The sequence below is a fragment of the Apteryx mantelli genome, chromosome 1 (genome assembly GCF_036417845.1).
Source record: "Apteryx mantelli isolate bAptMan1 chromosome 1, bAptMan1.hap1, whole genome shotgun sequence".
Taxonomy (NCBI): domain Eukaryota; kingdom Metazoa; phylum Chordata; class Aves; order Apterygiformes; family Apterygidae; genus Apteryx; species Apteryx mantelli.
Genome location: NC_089978.1, coordinates 209,238,932 through 209,260,500, shown reverse-complemented (window position 1 = coordinate 209,260,500; position 21,569 = coordinate 209,238,932). Strand labels below are relative to the sequence as shown.

The 21,569-nt window shown below is 41.0% G+C and overlaps 1 protein-coding gene and 1 long non-coding RNA gene across 4 annotated transcripts in view; one reads left to right on the top strand and one right to left on the bottom strand.

Moving 5' to 3' along the window:
* Window positions 1-8,398, bottom strand: part of RSBN1L (round spermatid basic protein 1 like) — a 57,034-nt gene extending 48,636 nt beyond the window's left edge. For both annotated transcript variants that reach the window (XM_067316813.1, XM_067316819.1), the window contains exon 1: window positions 7,640-8,398. In XM_067316813.1, coding sequence (XP_067172914.1) covers window positions 7,640-8,273 — 634 coding nt within the window. In that variant the 5' untranslated portion in view covers window positions 8,274-8,398. The remainder of the gene's footprint in view (window positions 1-7,639) is intronic.
* Window positions 8,399-8,645: 247 nt separating this feature from the next.
* Window positions 8,646-21,158, top strand: LOC106485707 (uncharacterized). Of its 2 annotated transcripts, none has more exons than XR_010887143.1 (4): window positions 8,646-9,219; window positions 9,848-10,109; window positions 12,469-12,509; window positions 12,629-12,674. It is a non-coding gene; the product is annotated as an uncharacterized lncRNA (long non-coding RNA). The 2 variants fall into 2 exon arrangements; XR_010887142.1 differs by lacking the exon at window positions 12,629-12,674 and adding an exon at window positions 19,854-21,158 and having other exon boundaries at window positions 8,647-9,219.
* The last annotated feature ends 411 nt before the right edge of the window (window positions 21,159-21,569 follow it).

Below are 21,569 nucleotides of genomic sequence, written 5' to 3'. Positions count from 1 at the left end.
TCTCTGGGAAAAATACCACTAGTTGTTCTACCAGACAAACTTAAACTAACAGTTTGTTTTTTCAGCACCTCAGTTGTACCAACATCCTTCATCTTAAAATAATCCATGAACCTAATCAATACACTAGTTCTCAACTTGGCCACAGTAGAACTGAATGAAGGCTATCTTGTTTCTGCTCACTATATTGTATTGAGACAGCTGATAGCTATTTCTCATTAGCCTGATGCTTACTACTGCTGCAGTAATGTTCTCATGACACTGAACACCCAAAGAAGTCAGTGGCCCACAAACCATTATCTCACTCTTCATTTGATCACTTTCAGGGACTGGCTCTAAAGAGCAGAGGAGATATTCAGATCTCTTGTCACATTAAGCCACATTTGTCAGTGTTTCCTAGCATTTAGGGTAAGCTTATTCCTAAAAGAGACAACTGCTACTTGACCTGCTGTTTATTATGAGTAAAATATAGTAACAGATTATTACATACAAATATTCTGTTTTATTATTATAGGATATTAACTCTTACAGACTTCTCATATCTCTGCTCATTTTACTATGTGCTTTTCCGGTGGGTACATAGATTTCCTGTTCTGAAATGTGTACGATCTAAGTAAACCCAAAGCCACAAGCCTGAAGAAATTTGTATCCCATGGAAAGAGGGAAGAACTCTACACCTTTTCACAACGTAATTTCTCCTATCAAAATGCATTTTTTTCTCTGTCAAAAGAATATAAAGCAAAATTTACTGCTCAGGAAATAACTGGTCATGGACTGAACAGATATTCCCTTCCAGGGTTAAAAATGGAGAAATTCCAAGCTCAGTAGGATACAGTTACGGAAGGTCCAGTAAGAGTTGGGCTTGTTCCTTAGTTTTCAATCTCTAGTGCCTGAAGAAAAAAGTCTCTACTGGGTTATTTTTAACTCCACTAAATAAATCAATGCCATGTGGAAACATTTTGAAATAGAGTTCTGTAGAAATAAATATCTTTCTTTGGAGGAGATGCACACCACACTTAAAGGAATTAAGAGATTTCTAGATTTTCCATTCATATTCATACAGGAGGGTCACTATTAAAACCAAAAAATATAGGATCTGTGTCATGTAGTAACAGTACACCCATGACTGAAATGCAGTGACAGCAGCATATCTAAAGAAAAGCTACATACAGACAGGAAAAATTCCATTACGAAGTCTTCCACCTCACCTCCCTGAATGGCATCTAAGGAATGTTTTCAGTCTACAGTGAATCCATGAGATAGTCTGAATTAATTCAGACTGATTTGCATACTTCCTCCTCCAGCCAGGAAGTTTCTGCTTTTTCCGGATGTTGGAGTAAGCACATAAATAAGAGAAATGGAACGTGTACTGTATTTATAAGGTAAAAAGCCATTTACACCTAAAAGCTACAGAAACACCTAAAGGCTACAGAAACAGTTTCTGTTTCCTAACCAGGCACCTTGCCATAACCAACGATTTCATAAAACAGTCAATTAAATAACACAAACTTATAGATCACCCCATCCCTGTTTCAGAAGTTTAACCAGAATGTCTTCACCTCTAATAAAAGCCTTCTACAGAGAAGCAACTAAATCAAGCACTTGTAGAACAAGGAAAGTGAGAGATGTTCTGTACAGGATTATGTGCAATGTGGTAGCTGTCACACCAGGAAAACTGCACCTTTAAGCCTATGTAGGAGCTTGAGCAAGTCTGTTTTAGCACTGAAAGAAACAAGTTTTTAGAACCTTGTTGGATGCCAAAAGCTGCAGCTGCTTTGCATCAGTTTTCCAGATGGTAACCCACATTAGTAGTCAGTCATAGATTATGCTCAAAGTATTCTGCCTCTCTCTCTCCTCCCTTTGATTTAAGGGCTGTCACTGCACATCAGGCAAAATATTTACAAACTACTGTTAATGGACACCATCAATATGGTCAACACCAACAGTATTATAACTGAAAGGAAGGAAGGAGGAGAGTACAAAAACAGTCAGCATTTCTTCTGTTGGTTCTCTCCTTCCTTTAATACAAATACCCATAAAAATAAAACCTCAAGAAGCCATGTTTATCTGATTATGCAGACACACGAAGATATGCCTAATAGCACTATGTTAAGGATTTTGATACCTGCACTTGCATTATGTCAAAGGGTGTACACAGGAGAGCAGGCTTTCTGGTTTAATGAACATGAAAAAACCCATGCAGTATTTTTGAGACAAAAAGCATGACCATTTTCTCATTCCAACAGCCAGAAATATTTGGCTGACATCCTTTTCAGTAATTAAGGCATGTCTTGGATTTTAAACCTTAAAAAAAAAAAAAAAAAAAAAAAAAAATCCCCTTAGCAAGTGAGAACATTCCCCCAGTCGCCCTTCAGTGAAGGGGAAGGAAGGAAGACCTCCTTTAAGGAAAACATACTGCAAAGATTACATTTCTTAGGAAAGTCTTCTACACACAGAACTGAATGGGCAAGTTTTAGTCCAAGCACAGGGGAGTTGCATCAGAAACCAGAAGTGGAGAACACGACATCGCAGCTGCAGACAAGGCCTCTACAAGAAGTTTCAGATCTAATGTTTTAATCTACCAATTTTGTTTCAATTAAGAGAAATTGTTTGTTATTTTACAACAAGAATAAGTTTCTGCTGCATAAGTTACACACAGAGCTAGATTCCAGGGTACCAGAGGAACTTTGTTCTCTCATTTACAAAATAAATTATTTTGTTTGGTCTAGCAAAGTTTCATGATAATTTTATAAAAAGGGGATGGTGTCCCACAGAAGAAAAACTCCCTCAATATTCACCTCAGCATTTGATGCTTTTGTCAGTGTTAGCTTCAGCTCTCAAAATTGAACTGCATGTATGTCTTGAACATCCAAGAAGTTCCTCTTCACCATGTACACCACACTCAAAACCCTAAATGCTTTCTGAGCACTGCTGATTACCGTGAGACATCTAAATAGAAACGTATTAAGGAATTCAGAAGAGTGAGACCAGGAGCCCTCACAAGCACGAAAATGACTGCTGAATTTAAGGAGTTTGAAAGAGTTCTTATTTCATGCTCTGGAACCAGAGAAAGGTTAATTTCTATTACACTAAAAGGAGAAGAAAAAGTGAGTCAAGGAACACAGTACAAGCGCAGCAAAGGAAAGAGAAGTAAACTGAAGAGAGAAATGTTTAGCAGAAGAAAAATGAAATTAGCTATTAGCTGCATGGTTCCAGTCCTAAAGAATAGGAAGAGAAAAATATCCAAGACTTTCTCCAACCTAGTTTGGTAAGTCAAACTATAAAATGATTTCCCACTAGATGCAAAATGAACTTAGGAACAAGCCTGAAAAGTGCCATTTTTTAAAAACAAAATCTTAAAATCAGAAGTTTTATGAATATCAAAGCAACAAAGTAGTCAGAAGAATCACTGGTGAACATTCACCTAAAACCCAATCTATCCTTCAGAAACAGCACGAGAAAAAAAACACACTAAGAGAGAAGCAAAAGCAAGAGCTACAGCACTTCACTCAGCTTTGCTTTCTTGCTCATATGGGAACCCCATCAGCAAGTTAAAAGGATTAGTTTCATTTTGTAATTGCTTGGACACTAAGGAAATCTTATCAGCAAAGGGATTATTACAAAACAGGAGAGCAAGAGGGAAATTGTATACAAAATTCTGCAAAATGGCAAGGAAAACAGAAAAGATAGTGATGCATTTGGCTCACACCCTGTGTCTGTGTAACAAAACAAAAAACCTAAAACTTTTGGACAGCCATAAGCTGATCAGGCAGGGAGTGGCTGATCAGAGCTTTGCACAGTTAAGAAAACAATTTCAGTTTTGAACCACTAGAGCAGAGTAGCAGTTAAACCAACTGAATTGGTATAGTCATAAACTGGAATGGCAATCATCTATGTCAGATTTGCACTATGTTTAGAAAGAAAAATAATTACACAACTTTTAATTCCATTATTAAAACACGTTTGCCATGTAAAATTTAAGCTTATTTTAAACATTTTAAACCTCACGGCTGCAGGATAAACCATGCCTAAGGCAAAACAATCTTCAGGTTCTTTGCATATTTGGTCCAGGCCTCCACCTGGACTCCCTATGGTATCTCAGGAGGGTTCATTCTACTCTGTTCATTTAACTGAAGCACAAGCTGCAAAGCCTGATTATGACTTTGTAAGTTAAAGGTCCTTCCAATGAAGGAGAAGACCGGAAAAAAATAAGTGAAAACTTGCTTAAAGCTATTTAATATTTCTGTATTTCTTTTCTTGAACATCCACCTCTGCTATAACCAAGCTTAAAGTCTTCATATCATAGGAAAGGAAGGTGTCTCAAAACTATGCTCTCTTGCTAATAATCACCACTGCAAGCAAAGGACAAATACTAGCTCTTCGGGTTTTTTTTTTGTTTGTTTGGTTTTTTTTGTTTTTTTTTTTTTTTTAATTCCTCCCAATTCAGAGGCCTGGGCTCCCTTGTCAGCAGTAAGTTCTACTTGGAATTCCATTCTATCCGTTGCACCCCTGTGTACTGCCTCTGCACTTTTGCTGCTAGTAAGAGGATGGAGATCTTCAGAGCCTCATAAATATTGAGGCTCCCCCATTCCATCTGCTGATTTTTCCATATTTTGCTTCTTTTAGAGATTTCTGCACCTCTACTCCCATGATTTACACAATATTCTTTCTGGCAGGTGCAACAATGATACGTGTACCAGTTCTGAATGTTAAGAGGGGGAAAAAAAATAAAAATAATAATCAATGCTGTCAACTCCATGCTGCTGCTGCTCATCTTCCACAGCAACAAAAGCAATGGGGTTGTCTAACTGCAGACCCCAGGAAAAGGACACTGCACTTCCCTGCATTAGGTTGATTTTTAAGAAAGTATCATCTATTAGCTGCACACTTCACAGCTTCTATGAACTCATCTTGTTACATATACAGGTGGCACCCTGTATTCCTCCATTTCCCATATAAAATCTGTGTGCAAGCTTTTTTTTTTTTAATTATACCAAATCCTTTAAATTCACCTTGATGTCATATCTGTAGGCTGCGTAAATTTTTCACTCTCCTTCTATTATACCCTTCCTTTAATCTTCCTTGCATTTTCTATAGCATCTACCCATATATCTTCTGCCCCATACCAAGATCAGAATCGTCTCCCTCTTACACAGTTCTTGCATGCCGTTTTTTCCCCTCTTTCACATCAGAATCTCAAATTCATTAATTCCACATCACCATGCACCTGGACTCCCTATGATATCTTCTTTGAGTCTATGTCATTGTCCCAAGGCACAAGTTCTCCCTGTTCCACCCCTCCCCGCCCTAAAACATCATTCTTCATTTTCCTTTATACTCAGGATTCTGCACGCCCTCCCTCTCTCACCAGTCATTCTTTTTACTCCCCTGCATTATAACTGCATGCCTCCATTCCTCTCTGGAAAATAAATTATTCACAGGATTAACAGCACAAACCTGTTCTTTAATCTACAGTCAAATACAGAATATAGAATAAGAAGGCTGGCTGTTCTCAGAGCAGGGGACTTTATGCATCCCTCACTTTCTTTTAGCATCCTCTGAAAAAAATATATTCAATAAACTATATATCTATAAAGCTTTTCGATTACACACAAAACTAGGCCATCAAGTTACAGCTATAGGAGCTACTTCTTTTAAACAGAAGTCTAGAGACACTGATGCTATAAAGGGATCACATGTCTTGGAAAATTTTACTGGTTGCCTGTACTTACGTTTTAAGAAATAAGTTAAAGGTAAAAATATCTCTTCTGAGAAAACAGCAACTAAGAGGTCAAGTACTTGTCCCTGTCAGTATACGAGCTTTATTTGAGCAAATATCCTTCCCATAAGTAACAGTGTTGAGTCTCCACTAGAAGGCCAAACACTACTTCCAGGAGGGTTCAATTAACAGTTATTCAGTTGACACCATCACTGTCATCATTTCTTTTATCAACTTAAAAAACACATTTGATCCTTTTATTGTAATCTTGTTCTCCAAGATTTATTAACAAAGTTGTGTAACACTGGTAGGACGCTATGACAATCAAAGTGCATATGGTTATTATTTTCGTAATTTTTCAAGAAAGATACTGGGGGAGTTTCTTAGCAGCTATCCTTGAAAACAAAAAGGCTTCACCAACATCAAACATACATATTGAAAATTATTTCTGAAGACTTCTTCTAAGCCATCTTTTGGATAGCAACAAGAAAGAGACCATACCTCAAATTAAATATCTGAAAGCACAGAAATACTGTATCTAAGCCCACTTGCACACCAGCACTTTTCTAGCAATCAAGACCCCAACTGCAGAAGATGCCATGCTGAACCATGAGAATGCAAGTGATTCAAAAAACTATTCAAAGGTTTAATGAACCTGAATACCTTTTACTGAATCAGTCTAAGATACTAGTGGTAACAATGTGATAAGACAGCTAGAGTCAACAACAGACGAAAAAAAGACATATTGATATTAGCAATTGTTCTCCACAAGCTTAGCTCATTCTGCAAGTACAGGTATGGACCAGAGCAACATAAGCCTATATAAAGGTTATTATTTATCTTTTCTTTGAAAGAAAAGATTTGTTTAAAATAGGTAGTGGAGTGAATGTTTCAAGCTCTTTGCACTTGCATGAAAATACACTTGGTTTAGGATCACTGGAAACTGGGAAAGCATTTCCAGGAAATAATAAGATAATGCAAGAATATATCTGTTTACTACTTCCTAGGCATTTACCATTTACTATCAAACACCACCAGCAACAATCTAGCCTAATATCTTGTCTTACCTGGTACAGCCATTTTTGCCCAGCCCAATTAATAAAGTAATCCAGTACTACACCCCTTCCTCCTTCTGAAGGCCTCAAGTATTTTTTGTAAGATTTTAGCCTAATGAACTCCAAGAAACTGAAGAAGGAACCAAATGAGATGGTGAATGACTAGGTATCTAAATTTTAGTGCATGGTCTCTAATATTCTGTGACATTGCCTGCAAAAATTCATAAGCCAGTAAATGAAATTGTTGGGGGGGGGGGTTGCAGTTTTAATTTGTTTTTGTAACACGTGGTCTCCTCCTTTTTTCCCCACAGCAATGGCAGAAATACAATTTTGTTCGCAGATCTCTATTAAATTACTAGACACCCTTATTTCCCTAATAGGTAAGAAAACCTAAGGCCTCTGGCAGCTTCTAGCTGACGCCATAGCTAATTCCACACCCCCTTTTTTGACAGGGTTGACGGCAGACTAAGCTGCCGCTGCCTTCTCTACAAACTTACACGGCGTCAACTGTCTCCTGCCAAGGTCTAACATGCAATCACAGACCCCATCATCCCAAGCCCTCCAACTAGACAGCGCAGGGTGGGGGGAAAGGCAAGGCAAGGTGCCCATAAAGCAACACCAGCCGCAGCCAGCGTGTTTACGCGGGGCGGGGGGAAGACAGCCATTCTCATGAGCCGACCCGAGCATCACAACCATTTCCTGCTCCCCTCGCGGCAGCCAACGCAGACCCAGACACCTTCGCGCACGGCCCCCTGCCCTGGCCGGCTGCACCCGCGGGGTGCCTTCGCCTTCCCCACGCCCGCGGCCCCTCCGCGGCGCGGCGCGGCGCAGCGCAGCGCGGCCCGCGGCGGCCCGGCCCCGCGCTCACCTCTCTGCGCCAGCAGCTTCACCTCGCCGTTCTCCTCGCGGCCGGCCGCGCTCAGGCCCCCGCCGCCATCGCCGCCCGCTGCCACCGCGGGCGCCGCTCCGTGCTTCCTCCTCTCCTTGTCCCGCTTCTCCTTGGGCCTCTTGGGCTTGGCGCTCCCGCCGGCCGCGCCGGCCGCGCCGCCGCCGCCTCCCGCCTCGAGGGCCAGGGCCAGGCGGTGCCTGTGGTGGCGGTGCTGGTGCTGCTGGTAGGAAGAGGAGGGGGAGGCGGACGGCGGCAGCAACACGGCGGGCGACAGCAGCTTCCGGGGCAGCGGAGGGGGGAAGGCGAAGCCCCCCGCGCTCCCCGAGGAGCCGGAAGGCAGCGCGGGGAAGCCCCACGCCGTGGGGTTGCTGTAGCTGGGCACCACGGCCGGGAGCGGCGGCGGCTGCTTGCCGCTCCCGCCGTTGCCGCCACCACCGCCCCCTTCACCGTTGACGCGCTTAGTGCCCTTCAGGCTCCTCTCGTCGGCTCCCTTCATTTTCTTAGCGGCTGGCTGGGAACCACGCGAAGCCTTCGCGTCCGGAGCCGGCCTGGCGCCGAACGGCTCCTGCTCCGGCGACGCCGCGCCACGAACCGGACTCGGCGACTCCGCCATTTTGGGCTCCTGCTTCTATTTACTCTCAGCTCGGCTCAACCGACAGAACCGGGAGGGGTGGAGGGGCACCACCGCCTCGCCCAATGGGCTGCGGGGGCGCCGGAGAGACAGCGTGCTCGGCCAATCGCGGGAGGAGGAGGGGGCGGGTTCTCAGGGGATTGGGGGCGGCGGGCTCGGCTGAGTGCGCAGTTGGAGAGCGGGGGCGAGGGTGGGGGGGAGCTTCTGTCAGGGCGAGCGCAGCTGCGTGTGGCCGGGGACGGCGAGGCGGGACGGCGGGCGCCGGAGCGGGCCGGGGCGCCCGGCGGCGCGGGCACGGCGGCGGGAGAGCCCCTGGCGCCCGGCCTCCTCCGCCACGCCGCGGGGGGGCGGGCAGCCGCCCCGCGAGATGGCGGGCGGGGCCGAGCTGCTGCGGCGGCGGCGGCCGGAGGGGGAGGCCCGGGCCGCCTCCCGGGCAGCCGCTTCGCCGCCGTCCGGAGCGGGAGGCGGTGGCGCAGTACGGCAGTAGATGGAGGTGCTAGTGAGCCGGGCGCTGTTCCCCCTTTATTTCTTCGGGGTTTTTGGCTCCTTCCCGGCGCTGGCCGCTGCGAGGACCGCTGAGGGGAATCCCTGCGGCCCCTCAGCCAGCACCTGCTCCCGCTGGCTGCGCTTCGGAAAGGTTTTTGTTCAAAAATAAGGGAAGTTTGGAATGGGGCATGTCCCGGGAGAGCGTGCTGACAGGGGCCTGGGAGGGTACGTAGCAAGTCGTCTGTTGAGCAAGAGCCACCACAGTGCTCAGGGTAAGCCTTCAGTCCTGATGCTGCAAGGATTTGTTTTCATAGACGCTTCGTGTAGAAAACGGAGGTTGCAGCAGCATGCCTGGTTCAACCCAAGTTTCCCGTGCTCTCCCCAGTTAGCAGAAGAAGCGAGCTTAAAAGCTGGAATCACTTGTGGGCCTCGTTTGATGAAGGCAAGTATCGGCGTGTGCTGCTGTGTGATGTGCCATCCCGCCAGAGTATGCAGGTGTCAGGCGCCAGCAAGATCACTGAATCCAGCCATTACTGCTTGGGTAGAGAGACTGCAGTACTGCTTCCTCCAAGGCAAAAGGCAGCACGGCCCCTAAGACGGGAGTCACAAATAGGAGGCCCCCACCGCTGCCTTTGGCACCGAGGGCTGATATGGCTGCTGTTCGGGTGCAGACTACTGAAATTCTCCCAACCCACGTTGTACACAGGAAGCAATCACAGAAATGAACAAAAGATAAGGTCTTGGTCCCTCGAGTTTTTCTGTTGCCAGTCTCCTATGCAGGTCAATCTTTGTCACTATGGAAGGAGCAAGTTAACTACCGAGTTGAACTGTCTGCCAGACTGCTGCCCAAATGAAGCTGCTTTGTGATGTCTTGTGCATGCTGTTTTAGTGGGGAAAAAAAAGGTTTTGAGGTTTGGGTTTTTTTGTTTAGGTGGGTTGGTTTGGGCTGGTTTTTTTTGTTGTTGTTGTGTTTCCTTCTTCACATACTACTTTCATTTGAACTGATTAGTCTCAGATTAAATTTGTTCCTAGCACTCTGGCCATCTCCTCCTTCATTTTATTTTTTTCAGATCAGTCAATAGCCAGGATGAATATGGCTGAATGTTCATCTCGGTGAAGAATAAATGCTCTATATCCTGCCAGCTCTGTTACAAGTAGTATTCTTCCTCAGATCATTCTAGTTTCACTGCTGTAATAGTGGATCCTCAAACTATACTTCTGGGCCTGATGGGAGAGACAGCATCTACATCGAAGCACAGAAAAAGCATTTTGTGGCAAGTGTTTGAGCCCCAGTCACTTAACATCCAGTCCAAGCAGAAGAACAGGTACAAGGTAAAAAGCTACTTGTATGTGTTGGCATAACTAGGATAGGCCTACAACTAAGAAGGTCATCTCTAGCTCCCTCACAAATTTACTACCCGCATAAATCGGAAAGAGCAACCTATGCATTTTAGCATTTGTAGAACAAAAAGTTTTAGGCACTTCATGCTACTCTAGCAACTTAGCAGACTTTAAAACCAAGTTCATCTTACTTCTATGCTGTATTTATACCAAATGATCAGTACGTTCAATCCATTCAGTAAACTTGCACTTGGGATTAGATAGTATTATATTTTTCACACACTCATCTTTCGGAACTCTCAGCAACAGAAAAACAGCATTTCCCAATCCAGTTTTAGCTAGGGACTCTGCTCTTTAGCTAGAGTAAATGCTAGGTTATGCTCTTGGACCAAGAAAATCAGCAGAATAGCCAGAGTATTTCTGCAAAGCGTAGCTTAGCATGCAGTAGTAATTCAGTCACAACATATCATTGTCGAATCCCTTTATAGTGCAGAACAAGCACAAGCTGTCAGCACAGCATTGTGGCTGGCAGAGACCATCACCAAATAGAGTCCTGTCATCTGCTGAGCTCCATGGAGCTCTCGGGACTATACTGACCACAACCCCTGTGAAATACCAAAGTCACCTAGGAGCACAAGATCACGTTTGTGCTGAAGGCTTGTTCCATGCTGCAGCCTTTTCAAGATTAATTAGGCTAATTACATATGCAAATAGCTGAATACTTCCAAATGTACACTTACACTAATGTAATTAATAGTTAAGACAAATGAAATCATTTCTGAACTTCCTGTCTTACTAGACATGTTAGATTTCTAAATGAAAAATAAGGCATTGAATCATAATGAAACACATTAATGTTAAAACACATGTAAAGATAAAATTGATGTAAATATGTGGGGAGTCAGGGCCAAGATTTAAAAGGTGACACCTAAAGTAATAAATGTACAGCAAAATTTAGCAAACAGTGGACAGTATGCTATTAAACTTCAGTCAAACTATTGTTTTCTTTGCTTTTCAAAGTAGCATACTATGCTTGTAAGAATAAGCCAAGTTTTTATTAGTTCATTCTTTAGAAAATTCAATAGTAAAGCAAGGTGACATAGTACCCTATTATGTGTAATTATTGCTTGTTGGAGGGTAGCGTGTCTAATGTTTGGAGGTTTTCTCCTGCTATCTCATTCTCATTTGTCAGCAAAGAAAATTATATGATGCTTGAAATTCTGAAGCTAGTTCTGGGTTTAAGTTCCCACAATCCTGCTGCCGATTGGTTGCTCGCCTGGCAAGTGCTGTGTTTGCACTACAGAATTAGGTGTTGTTCCTGTCACTTTGTCGTTGATCACATGGATACATCAAATTGCTAAGCCATACTTATGGTGAACCTGCATTCTAAAATATTTAAGACAAATTTCAGTGCCTCTTTCTTTAGACTTCTTTTTACTTTAATTATACCTTGGGTGCTCACACATACAAAACAGCCAGACACTTCTGAGCAAGAGATGGTCAAAGTGACAGACAAAAAATGCTTCAGAATAAGAAGTGATTTTGAAAAAAAAAAAAGAGTTAAGGAGTAAATACAAACCATTTTCTATGGGGAAAAGACTGACTGACTATGTTGTCTTTGGTATTACATTAAAAAGAAAGCACTAAATTCAATACTACATGTAATATTTTACTATATCCTGAAAACACTGGAAATGCAAAAGCAGTAGGAAGCACTGAAAGAGCCCTACCTCAAACACAGACTGCACAGAATGCAAGTTAAAATCACAAATTTGTTCTGGCTTTAAGAGAAAAAAGCAGAATATATATGCTTATAATAAAACAATGCAACCTAGAGAAGCACTATAAAAAATGTTGCCCCCAAAACCAAACTATTATAGAGAAATATAGCAGTGTCTCGTGTCATAACTCCAGACCTCCACAGTGACTGCACAGAGATTTATGAACTCACTGAGACTTTGTGGAAATCAATCATTTGTGGAATGACTGCAGCAAGATACAGAATCCATGAATACAGAGACAGTAGAAGCTTATCTGTCTTGGCAGAAGAATTTAAATTGGTTATAGAAACTGTAGCAATATAGTTTTCTTCTATAATTTTGTATGCACTTAAGGAAATCTGTGAACATTTTCTAGGCCATGAAAACCTAAAAGAAGCAAAACCATAAAAGTAAAAATGCCAGATATATCAGTCCAAATGTCCAACACACATTAAGGAAAAGCTTACCAGACTATTGGCCTGCTTATTACAAAAGTGTTGTGATTTTAGTTAGAGTAATTATGAAATATTAAATACTGGTATAACTGGATATTAATAATCAAAATATTTGTTTATATAATTTTGTTTCAGGAACTAAGGAAATACTTTTAGTGATTGCAACTTCTAAGCAGGTTAGTAAGCATACTAACAAAAATTTTGTCAAATTTCAGGCATAACCTATAATATGTAAAACCACATGTAAGTGCTGTACACAGATCATATTAAATTGGGGTTTTTTTGATGCTCTTAGTTGCCTACCAAAGTGATGCTCCAGAGCCTTACTGAAGTTAACAAGTAAGAATATAATTTCCGGAAACATTACTTAATCTCTTTATAGTTTCAACAGTTTGCTTTCCATGCACTGATTTCCTTGGTTTGGCATCTGTCCGGTTTCTAATCTATACATACAAATAATTGTGCCAAAAGTAAATTGAAAACATTTGATAACACTTAGACATCTTTGTCCTGGTTTTTGTCTGCAAAATTTGCTAAATGTAACTTTTACTGCTACTGAAATAAGTTGAAAAAACAGTACTTATATGTGTTACGGAAAATATTAGGCTCGCCGGCCACCATAACAGGGTCCGACCCTAGGTTCCCGCTGAGGCAGAATTTCGAAGTCAGGTTGGGGAGAAATATAATTTAATGATACACGTGCGGTAATTACAGCTGGAGCTGGGTGCCTCCGAAGAGGGACCCCGAACAAAGAAATCCCTGGGCAATTATACCCTTACAATCTAAATTCCCCACCCCTTAAGCAATAGTTTGGACCAATAGTAATAGTTAGGTCTGGGTTCTTCCCCTTCTTCCTTGGGCCCCTTCATTGTCTCTAGGCAGGCTGCTGCTTATCTTCAAGGTTGGCTACTCCTGCCGTCCGTGCAACTTCTTTATTCCTCCAGCTTGAACCGGCTCTGGGGCCGCCTTTTACTTATCTAAGTAAAAGTTCACAGCCTGAGGCCTAAGGCTACAGCAAATTTAGCTACTAATGCTAAGCAAGTTATGCTAAGCAATTAATTCTAGACAGCTTCAGTCCGATATTCTCTAACATATGCATAAAATTGTACTTACAAATGCATTTTCATCATGTAAAAATGTGACTTATTAAAAAAAGATTAGAAAAGCTTCATTTTTAAGTCAAAATTTTCAGAACAACCAATGGCATATCCAAATTCTTAGGTGAGTACCACCCAAACAATTGAACTAAATGAGACAATTGGGACTAATGTGGCTCTTAACTGGGAATTGTTGACAGTGTAGCAAGCCTTGCTGCAGTGATTTAAGAATTTCCATCCCCTGCTGTCCTCTCAAATCCTTTAAAAAGGGGGTAGAAAGAATGGAGTGTATCTCTATGCCTAAGCAACATTAATACACAGTCCAGCATCTTCAATTAAACAGGTGACAAAGCAGGGTTTATGCTAAAAAGCCCTTTTCACAGAAGCAGCTGAAGAACACATGGCTATTTTCTGACTCTTGTAGGGGCAGAGAGTTAGACATTTCAAAGTGAGGCAGAACAGACAACTGGGGACGGTAATGTTTTTTATTACAGTGTTCATCTGCCAACACTTTAGAATCTATAAAAACCACAAAAAGGATTTTACACTTCAGAGAGGACCAACTATAATTGTATCTTGTTTCATGTTTTTTCAAATAGCTACAACTTTCTTAATGTTGTAACAGCTTTTAAGTCTGTAGGACAGCTTTTTTCCCCCCTCACTTGTATTTAACATGTGAAATGCCTTAGATCCTGTATTTCTCTTCTGAAGTGTAATAATCACAGCAATGGAGCAAACTTGAAAGAAATTAACATACACAAATGATATTTTCTTGCAGTTGAAAAGATAGTTTGCTTCACTGTTTTTTTTTTTTAGTATCCAAAAATTCAAACTATTTGAAACATCCTTAGGATTTTTCAATATAATAGGAACATAATTAATGATTAAAGCGTAAGCATGGAAACAACAGGCTGCAAGTCAAGCAAATCTCTATTTTCTTGCATTCAGGAAAAAGTGGAAAAAATCTTACCCAATTTACTGTCCTTCATCTGTAAATATTTATTTTTTGAAATGAATTTTCTGTGCTGCTGTGGCATGAATGAAGCTGCTGGTTTGTGACTTTGGAGTTTTTACAGATTAATATACTGCTCACTAACATTTAATATCAAGATACTACCCTAATCTCCTGGTCTGTACAGATCTGTATGGATAGTTACACTGATAGTCATTTTTTCATTTCCCTTAAGGTCACTACCATGATAATCAGCTCCACTTAAATCCCTTCAGGGTCTGACCACTTTAGGATTTATTCATCAAATCCTACTTGCAATTTTTTTAAAAAACAACACAAATTCTAAATCTTCTTGTAGTTCAGCTGCTAGAGCAAGACTGGGGGTGGCCCCATCCTTAGTAAAAAAAAAAGGCAATAACAGACGTTATTATAACAGAAGAATCTGTGGACTTTTTCTCTGGTTTGTTTTGACTGTTTTAAGGGTTTTTAAAGTTTTAACATAACCTTTGTTATAGCAATGTTGAAGAATTTTGTGAATCCTAGTTTTCTCAAATATCCTCGTATCAGTGTCCTTCAATCTAATAATTCATTACTTTACCTACACAATGAAAATACAGAGATATTTTTGAGAATTAGGGTATCTTCACAAGATCTTTATAAAGAAGTTGAACCTGACTTAGATTTTAGTTCAGTTCTTTCTGATCAGTCTACAGTCAATTAAAAAGCATCCTTATAACTTCCAGTCACTTGTATATGCCTACATAACCTACAATTTCTTCCTTAAATTCTGTTTTAAACTTCTTGAGTGTAGATTTTCAAGCCTTCTCATGCAATGAGTAATATTCAGGCACAGTATAGGACACAAATCCCAGTTCTTCAGTTACCAGTCTGTTTTGCCATATACTCTAAACATGTCTTTCTTACTCCTTCCTATATATGTATTTTTTTTAAGAAGTCATTTACACAGTAACCATTAAATATACAAAGAAACAAATTCAGACAGTCTGAAGATAACACCATAGTCATTGTATTTATTCTTTCGTATTTGCTGCCTCTTGAATTTAAGAGTGCCTTGCTAATTCAAGGCTGCGCATAGAATTCAGGTGGAATTAGGCCAGCTAATCTTGGCCAAGCTGTGCCATAGGTAAAGATTAAAATCTCTTTTCCCATCCCAAGGACTTAAATTTTTTAAGTAAAGATTGGGGTGTTCAGGGTGGGCAGGACAGGCAAGAGCACTTAATTTTTAAAGCTCAAATAAAAAAAGCATGCTTGATGAAAAAGCAGAAGGAGATACATTGCATGAGAAAGAAAATTAGGCTTATAGCATTTAAGGCCAGAACAAATCATTAGATCATCAACTTTTGCTTCCTTTATAATCACAGGCTCTTAACAGAAACAGTGGGAGCAATCTGCCGTATGTACAGGTTTCCCCAGACATGTCCTCTCATTTCAGCTGCTCAGCTGGCTGGTGGAGGAAAAAAAAAAAAAAGGAGATTTTGGAATCTGTCAGAGCTTTGCAGATTAGCAGATGTGGTAAGCTCAACAAGGGACCACAGTAGAAACCATCTGTGCGTGCACAACACATACACAGGTCTGAGGCATGTGTGTTGTTATGGTGTGCAGAATGTGGAGATTATTCTTCCATACACTGAAAGCCCAACGTATTCTGAGCCCGTAAGACCATGAGTACATACACTGTCAAATCCAACTACCTGTGCACAAGCGGTCTAGTCAGCATATGCATATATGCCTGGGATATCCTGAAAAGGAAAAATAATATTGTGATAGCCTGTGGGAATAAAAGAGAAAAGAAGAGGCCATGAATTTGAATAAGACTAGGAACTTGAAAGCAGTGTGTCCGAAACAAAAGCTTGAAGGATTTAAGTGCGGGAGAGCTGTATTTAACTGCTGGAGAAGAGAAGCATGGTTTGCAACAATACTTTAGGCAAATCAAAGAGAGGTTGAAATGCTTTGAAGCATTGCATAGAAATTAAGGTGAAATTTAAGCTTGCAAAGGATTATTTTATGAAGATGAGACAACAGAACTCTTCTGATGTATATTTTTCAAATGTGAACTAAACAGTCTAATCTATTCACTTTTTCCCTCAAAAAAGTAATTTTGTCAAAACATGTCCATGGGATGAGTTTTGTGCATCTGCTCTTTGATAGATTAAAAAAAATGTTTGGGAGATTAATTTACATAAAGAAAATAAGACTAAAATAACATACAGTTTTGTAGTTTCTTTAAAAAAAATAGCACTTATAATTAATTTCAGGAGTAACTTACTAGGGATGTAGTTGATTATCAGTTGAGATCTTTAAATCTGGACTGGATATCTTATGTGAGTTCCAGGCTTGATGCAGAGACTAGCAATGATAATGACTCATTTTGGCTTTCAACTCTAGGCTTCTAAGTAGGGTTAGAAAGTATGAATTTGAGAAAAATGCTATGCACTGTGGAGCAGACAAGAAATAAATTAGTGCCCTGAAGTCTGTGTCTGATTTTGGCCTTTTGCTTAGGAAAATCTTGCAGCTTTCATAGAGGTAATTTGGTGTATAAAATTAGCATAGCAAGAGAGCAGTCAGCGAGCAGGAGAGAAGGCAAGTAGTTCCAGGCCAGGGCTGTAGGCAGGGCTCTCCATGTCTGGGCAATCCTGGTTACCTTTGCAACTTTTTACATATTTGTGTGTGCATGATCTGCCTTCAAGCTCAGCCCTTTCATGAACAAAGTAGTGCCGAAATTATGACTTCATAAAGTTAGTTTATTTTATACTACGGGTGTTTTTCTGCCCCTTCTTACCATTACTAACTGTTCCACAGTTACAGCTGAATTTAAACTTCGGTGAGAAAAGCAACAAAGAGAGAAAATAGCTACCCCTGAGGAGAATGGATGCTTTATATGAGTTTAATTGTAAGAAAGGAATGCGCTAGAGAATCAAGAAGAAAAATGATCAAAGCTGAAGGCAGACAGATAGGATACCAGACTATTAATATGCTCAGAGATCTATCTTTGCCTAAATTAAATCCTATATTCCTCTCACCCGTGCCATCCAGAGCAAGAATTCACTGGTGAATATTGTAATCACTAGTCCATGATGCTATCGTTTAGGAAACAAGAAAAACTACAGCTCTGGTAGAAATACTGTAGAAGCTGGAGTATCCCCTCTAAATACAGGTTGAGGAAAAAAATGGCAACCATCAGTACTGTTGTGGTAACATTTACAGCAGCGCATAACATTTGTTGGAGAATCAAACAGGACAGTTTCAAATCTGTGGGATCAGAAGCAAAAAAGCATAATAGGTAATAGGGCTGAAGCAGCAAGGACTAAAGGAATTATCAGCGAAGTCACTATACTGTTGTCTTAGTGTTGCAACATGGTGTCCACACATGGATGGGTATGCAGCTCTTACATCCATCCCCACTCTTTTCATCACTTTCGAAGAAAGGTTTCTAATCTCCTTTGCCCACCTCCAGTATGAGCAAAATTGTAACAGGAGCCCAAGCTGGAGCCAGCAAAGGCGATTTGGAGCCAGATGTTCTCAAGCTGAGAAGACTGCTCTGGGGCTGGAGTGTGTCAGGGTATTTTCCCTGCAGAAGAGACAGTACCTAGTCACACAAGAATTGTGTCTAAACAGGCATCGCAATCAAGACTCGGCTTTTTACCATCCTTTCAGAGGAATACTGCATCAGTTGCAGCTTTGCTGCAGTTGTGAAAGCTTTAAGATAGGGTGTTAGAGAATATTGAACTGAAGCTGTCTAGAATTAATTGCTTAGCATAACTTGCTTAGCATTAGTAGCTAAATTTGCTGAAGCCTTAGGCCTCAGGCTGTGAACTTGCTGTGAACTTTTACTTAGATAAGTAAAAGGGGGCCCCAGAGCCGGTTCAAGCTGGAGGGATAAAGAAGTTACATGGACAGCAGGAGTAGCCAACCTTGAAGATAAGCAGCGGCCTGCCTAGAGACAACGGAGGGGCCCAGTGAAGAAGGGGAAGAACCGAGACCTAACTATTACTATTGGTCCAAACTATCGCTTAAGGGGTGGGGAATTTAGATTGTAAGGGTATAATTGCCCAGGGATTTCTTTGTTCGGGGTCCCTCTTTGGAGGCACCCTTCTCGAGCTGTAATTACCACACGTATGTCATTAAATTTTATTTTTCTTCAATCTGACTTCGAACTTCTGCCTCAGCAGGAACCTAGGGTCGGACCCTGTTATGGAGGCCAGCGAGCCTGATTTTCCATAACAAGGGCACACCTCCAAAGAAACAATACCAGGGAATGCTGCCGTGCAGAAGGGCAGTACTTAAAAATAACAGTTTAGCATTAGTCAACTCCACTTGAACCCAAAAAAGAAAAAATCCACTGTTGAAAGTTATAGATTTCCCCAAACTAAAGCCTATAAGAATACTTGTTAGTTAACAAGTAGTTCACACTAGCTATGCATACCTTTTTTTACTGTCAGAGTTTAAGTCAGTAGCGGAAGAGATGCGTTGAATTACAGACTGAAATTCCATCTCAGCCACAAGTAACAAAGGGAACGGAGTGGTCATTTGGAGTCATTCTGCCTTTAAGAAGGGCATAAAGATACAGAAGTAGTCTACGCTGCTAGTCAAATAGTCAAACTCACATGCATTTAGAATGGAATAAATAAAGGCAGCCCTCAAAAACAACTGGTTTAAACAGTCATTTCTTCCCCCTATTGCTAACACTTTTTGCAGTGAGTACTGATGTATTTCTCAATAGGTTGCTGTAGTTTCATTTTAAAACTGAAATTCAGATAGATTTCCTGATGATTCTTGTCCCCCTGTCCCTAGTCATTTAATACCAATGCTTTTTGAGAAGCAGTTCTTTGGAGTACTTTTACTTGTATGAATTCAAGTTTTGTGTCTTAGAGATTGGCACTTGTTTGTAGATTAACTAGTAGTTAATCTTTCACTGCTTACCTCAGTTTTTCACTCATATAAGCAATGAACTTAAAAAAAAGTTACAGTAAATAGCTTCCTGTTTATTTATCGTTTTTGTTCCACATTAGTAGCAGCAGCTCTTCAGATCAGTTGCCCTGGTAATTCTGGAAAACAGTTATTCCAGATAAACTGTTGCAAGTGAAAACACATTTGCCGTAACATCCTTTGGATTTTCACTGATGTAGCAACATAATTGGTGGATAATTATACCTGAAGTCTCTAGACCATGGAATTAGAAAGCATCTCAGAGAGACTGCAGGCTAGGTTTAAATGGGAGATCTTGTACTTCTCACCACCCCAAAATTTTAAATATCTGTACTGGATAGCAGTTAAGGGCTTTAGGACCCATTCATGATGGAATGAATAACACTGATGTAAATCTAAAACATCTCTATCAAAGCTTGGTCCCTGCCTTCGACATGGGAGATAATCTGGCTCCTCCCAGCCTCTTTACGTAAAATAGCATTTGTGTTGTATGTTATTACTTGTATGGTCTTGCCCTGGCTTAGAGGCAGGAACGCGAGGCATACGTGACGGATAGCCCCAGATTCCAGTAAACGTGCAGAAGAGATTCGTCATCTCACCCCAGGCTTCACTGCTGAGGCTGCACCAAGCGAGTTCCCTAACGCCGATTCGGTTGTGACTGTCAGAAACGAGGGGAAGGAGGCGAGAGAGACAAGTGGAAGGCTCCTTCCCGCAGGAAATGGGTTCCTATCACAGAAAGAAGAGACAGTGCTTGCTTGAATAATCTATGTAAATACTATTGAGATAAAAATTGACTTTGGCTAGCCTTCTGAGCAATGTAACTGAAGTTTGTCCTGAGTTCACAGGAAGTCATGGACTCTGGTGTTCTTTTTCAGATCTTACTATTATCTGTGTTTTGGTTGCTAGCTGAGTGGGCATTTGCTCCATTGTTTGGAATATTAATTTAGGTAGGCACAGCAACACAATGCCATGGTGTGTAAAAGCACTTACAAATTTTATCAGCTGTGAGGCAGTCAGTGAATTAATTTCATATTAATTGTTAGCTCTTGATGACAGTACATGCTTTCAGAGCTGGTGAAGAGAGGAGCCCTGAACTGTCAAAAAACAGATAAAATAAAGCATTCAGTTTTGTAACAAACACCAGTCACTTTTAAAATATATCACATACAGTCTTGGGGCTGCAGATAAACCAAACAAAGAACTGTATCTTAGTGCTGTCTTCCCTCCAGAAGGCATAATCTCCTATAGGCAGGGTGAATCAACAGGGTGAACTGAATCTTGTAGACTAGTCAAGCAGATCTGGAAAAGAAACTTTTTGGCTAATACAGCCAGTCTGAAATTGTCACCAAGAGAAGGCTTTCTGTTTCCTGAGATCTGAAAGAACTCTAACTTCTTTTCATGTTTTGATTTAGAAAAAGAGAAAACCCTTGTCTTCTGAATCAAGAGGTATTTCTCCTGAAGGTCTAGGAGTCTAAAACCAGCCCTCCCGTTGTAGAATCCTTGCCTGGGCTAAGTTCAGTTTTCCTAAACTGAAAATGTGAATTGGAGAAACAAGGGCGAGGTAGATTCCGAACAACTTTGAACAGCACCACACTGTCCAAAATGCAAAGAACTAATCTGCAGAAATATTTTTGTAGAGTCTGAAAATTAGCTTCTAGAAAGAGTGGATGAAAGAAAAAGATTCATTTCAGTACTCTTGCCAGCATCACTGAACTTGCATTTATTTGCTGCCTAAGGACACAGAAGGGGAAAGGGCTGGTCAGCAACACTTTTCAGAATTACTAGTTGTTCCACTATTCATAAAGCATAATAAATGTTGATTTACATTATCAAAGTAATTACTTGCATTGCTTCCTTTTTGTCACTGGATTACATATTACCAGACATTTAGATAAATATATATTCATGACATGGTAATGATACCGTAAAGTGCCACTATTCAGGTGTCACTTTAAGGTTTCAAAATGTACACATGACAACATACTACTTTCAACTTGCCGTTCTTCATTTCTCCACTTCCTCCACCCACCTTTGGGGCATTTCAAGAATCATTTTATCATTATTAGGTCCTAGCATAAATTTTTCTCCCACCTTGGGGAGTAATCTTTCCGAGAACCTGTTAATGCAAAAAAGAACCAAAAAAGCTCAACCAACCCTAAAAAACAAAAAGAAAAAACAAAAACCAGCTAGTACACAATTGCGCATTTTAAACAAACTTAAACCCCACCAATTTGTTTTGT